This window comes from Mus musculus, chromosome 10 (assembly GCF_000001635.26).
Source record: "Mus musculus strain C57BL/6J chromosome 10, GRCm38.p6 C57BL/6J".
Taxonomy (NCBI): domain Eukaryota; kingdom Metazoa; phylum Chordata; class Mammalia; order Rodentia; family Muridae; genus Mus; species Mus musculus.
In genome coordinates this window covers 80292431-80294134 of record NC_000076.6, presented here as the reverse complement: position 1 = coordinate 80294134, position 1704 = coordinate 80292431, and the positions used below count along the sequence as shown (strand labels likewise).

Here is a 1704-nt window from a genome sequence, read left to right as displayed (position 1 = left end):
AAAAAAACAAAAACCCAGAATCCAGGGACCAAAACCAGTCTTTATTGGCCTCGGCTACTTGAGGGGGATGAATCGGGAGGAGTGGGTGGCACCGATCCCGGGCCGGCCGTGCTTCACGGGTTTGTAGGTGATGGAGAACTCGCCCAGGTAGTGGCCGATCATCTCTGGCTGCAGGTTGAGAGGAGGAAGCAGAGTGGTGTGAGCAGCTTTGGCACAGAGAAAAGCCACCCACCCAGCCACTCCCGGACCACAACTCACTTTGATCTCCACCTGGTTGAAGGTCTTGCCGTTGTACACGCCCACCATGCTACCCACCATCTCCGGCAGGATGATCATGTCCCTCAGGTGCGTCTTCACCACCTCAGGCTTCTCCATGGGTGGTGCCTCCTTTTTGGCCTTTCTCAAGCGCTTGAGCAGTGAGTGTTGCTTCCGCCGAAGACCACGGTTCAGGCGCCTCCTCTGGCGGGCGCTGTACAGCTGCATCAGTTGCTCACTGTGGGAGAAGGGGGTGGTTTGGAGACCCGGGGACAGCATGCTGCGCCAGCACTGCTCCATTTCTTTCACACCCAGAAAGGAACATGCCGGGAGCTCACTAAAGACAAGTCCTCCATAGCACTGCCGTCAACCTTCAGGGCACAACCCTCTAAAATGAATCCACCAGCTTCCACAGGCAGTGACGTAAGCCGAGATCAAACCTTTTCCTTTGACAGCCCACCCAGACAAATTACCTATCCGTGGTTGATTTTCCCCAAGGTCACAGGGAGGCCTGTGAGCCCAGTCAGCGGGAGACTGAGGCAAGGTAGTTCTGTCTACATAAGACTGTCGAACACTGCACAACTGTAGCAGGGGCCGAGTTGAGGTCACAATCTAGAGCGCTTGCCTAGGAGGCTAGGACGCCCCGAGTTTGATGCTCTGCACCGTGATGGTGACCCAAACATTAGGGAGGTTGAGAGGATCAGGAGTTCGAGGAGAGCCTGGGCTACACGGGTCCCTTTTTTTTTTTCCGACTCAAGAGTTTCTCTGTGTAGCCCTGGCTGTCCTGGAACTCGCTCTGCAGACCAGGCTGGCCTCGAACTCAGAATTCCCCTGCCTCTGCCTCCCAAGTGCTGGGATTAAGTCGTGCGCCACCATTGCCCGGCACTCGAGACCCTTCCTTGCCTCTCCCATGTGACATGTGCAAAGGTTCTGGCTCTATTTCCAGCACCACCCACAGAAAAGGAAAATGTACAAACGGGCCAGCGACCCGGCGGGACTAAGGTGACGGGGCCTCTTACTAGGACATGTCGAGCAGTTGGTCGAGGTCTACGCCACGGTAGGTGAACTTGCGGAAGGTGCGCTTCTTCTTCTGCTCCACTTCGGCCTGCGTGAGCGCGAGTCGGGGTTAGCAGGGGCTCGGCAACCTTACCCGGGAGCCCAGGGACCTGAGCTGCGCGAGCCGCGCTCCTCTAAGCTACGGCGGACGGGCGAGGGGACACACAGCCCCGCGGCCGCCCGCAGCCATCCGGGCCCTTCCGCACCCGCCATCCGCAGTCTCCGGGCACCCGAGCACATCGCTACATCCCCAGGCAGCGAGTCCAGAGTCTTGCGAAAGGGCCCCGGGAGGATGGCGACGGATACCCGGGAGCACAGACCGCCGTGCACGAATACTCACCATCTTGGCGGTTACTCGGAAAAGGAAGTACGGGCTGCGCTTGCGCAGTTATC

The 1704-nt window shown here is 58.6% G+C and overlaps 1 protein-coding gene across 2 annotated transcripts; it reads right to left on the bottom strand.

Annotated features, from left to right (window-relative positions):
- Positions 1-20: 20 nt before the first annotated feature.
- On the bottom strand, positions 21-1704 carry Rps15 (ribosomal protein S15). Of its 2 annotated transcripts, none has more exons than NM_009091.2 (4): positions 1652-1704; positions 1275-1360; positions 259-493; positions 21-168 (listed from the first exon to the last, which is right to left on the bottom strand). In NM_009091.2, the coding sequence occupies exons 1-4, from the start codon at positions 1652-1654 to the stop codon at positions 55-57; spliced, it is 438 nt and encodes a 145-aa protein (NP_033117.1). In that variant the 5' UTR covers positions 1655-1704; the 3' UTR covers positions 21-54. The 2 variants fall into 2 exon arrangements, with proteins under 2 accessions (NP_033117.1, NP_001297655.1); NM_001310726.1 differs by lacking the exon at positions 1652-1704 and adding an exon at positions 1518-1626.

Excerpts from the sequence above, each read along its gene's own strand:
- Rps15 (NM_009091.2), bottom strand. Across the intron at positions 494-1,274 it reads CAACTGCTCGACATGTCCTA|TGAGCAACTGATGCAGCTGT; the intron begins GTAAGAGGCCCC and ends CTTCTCCCACAG. Across the intron at positions 169-258 it reads TCAACCAGGTGGAGATCAAA|CCAGAGATGATCGGCCACTA; the intron begins GTGAGTTGTGGT and ends CTCAACCTGCAG.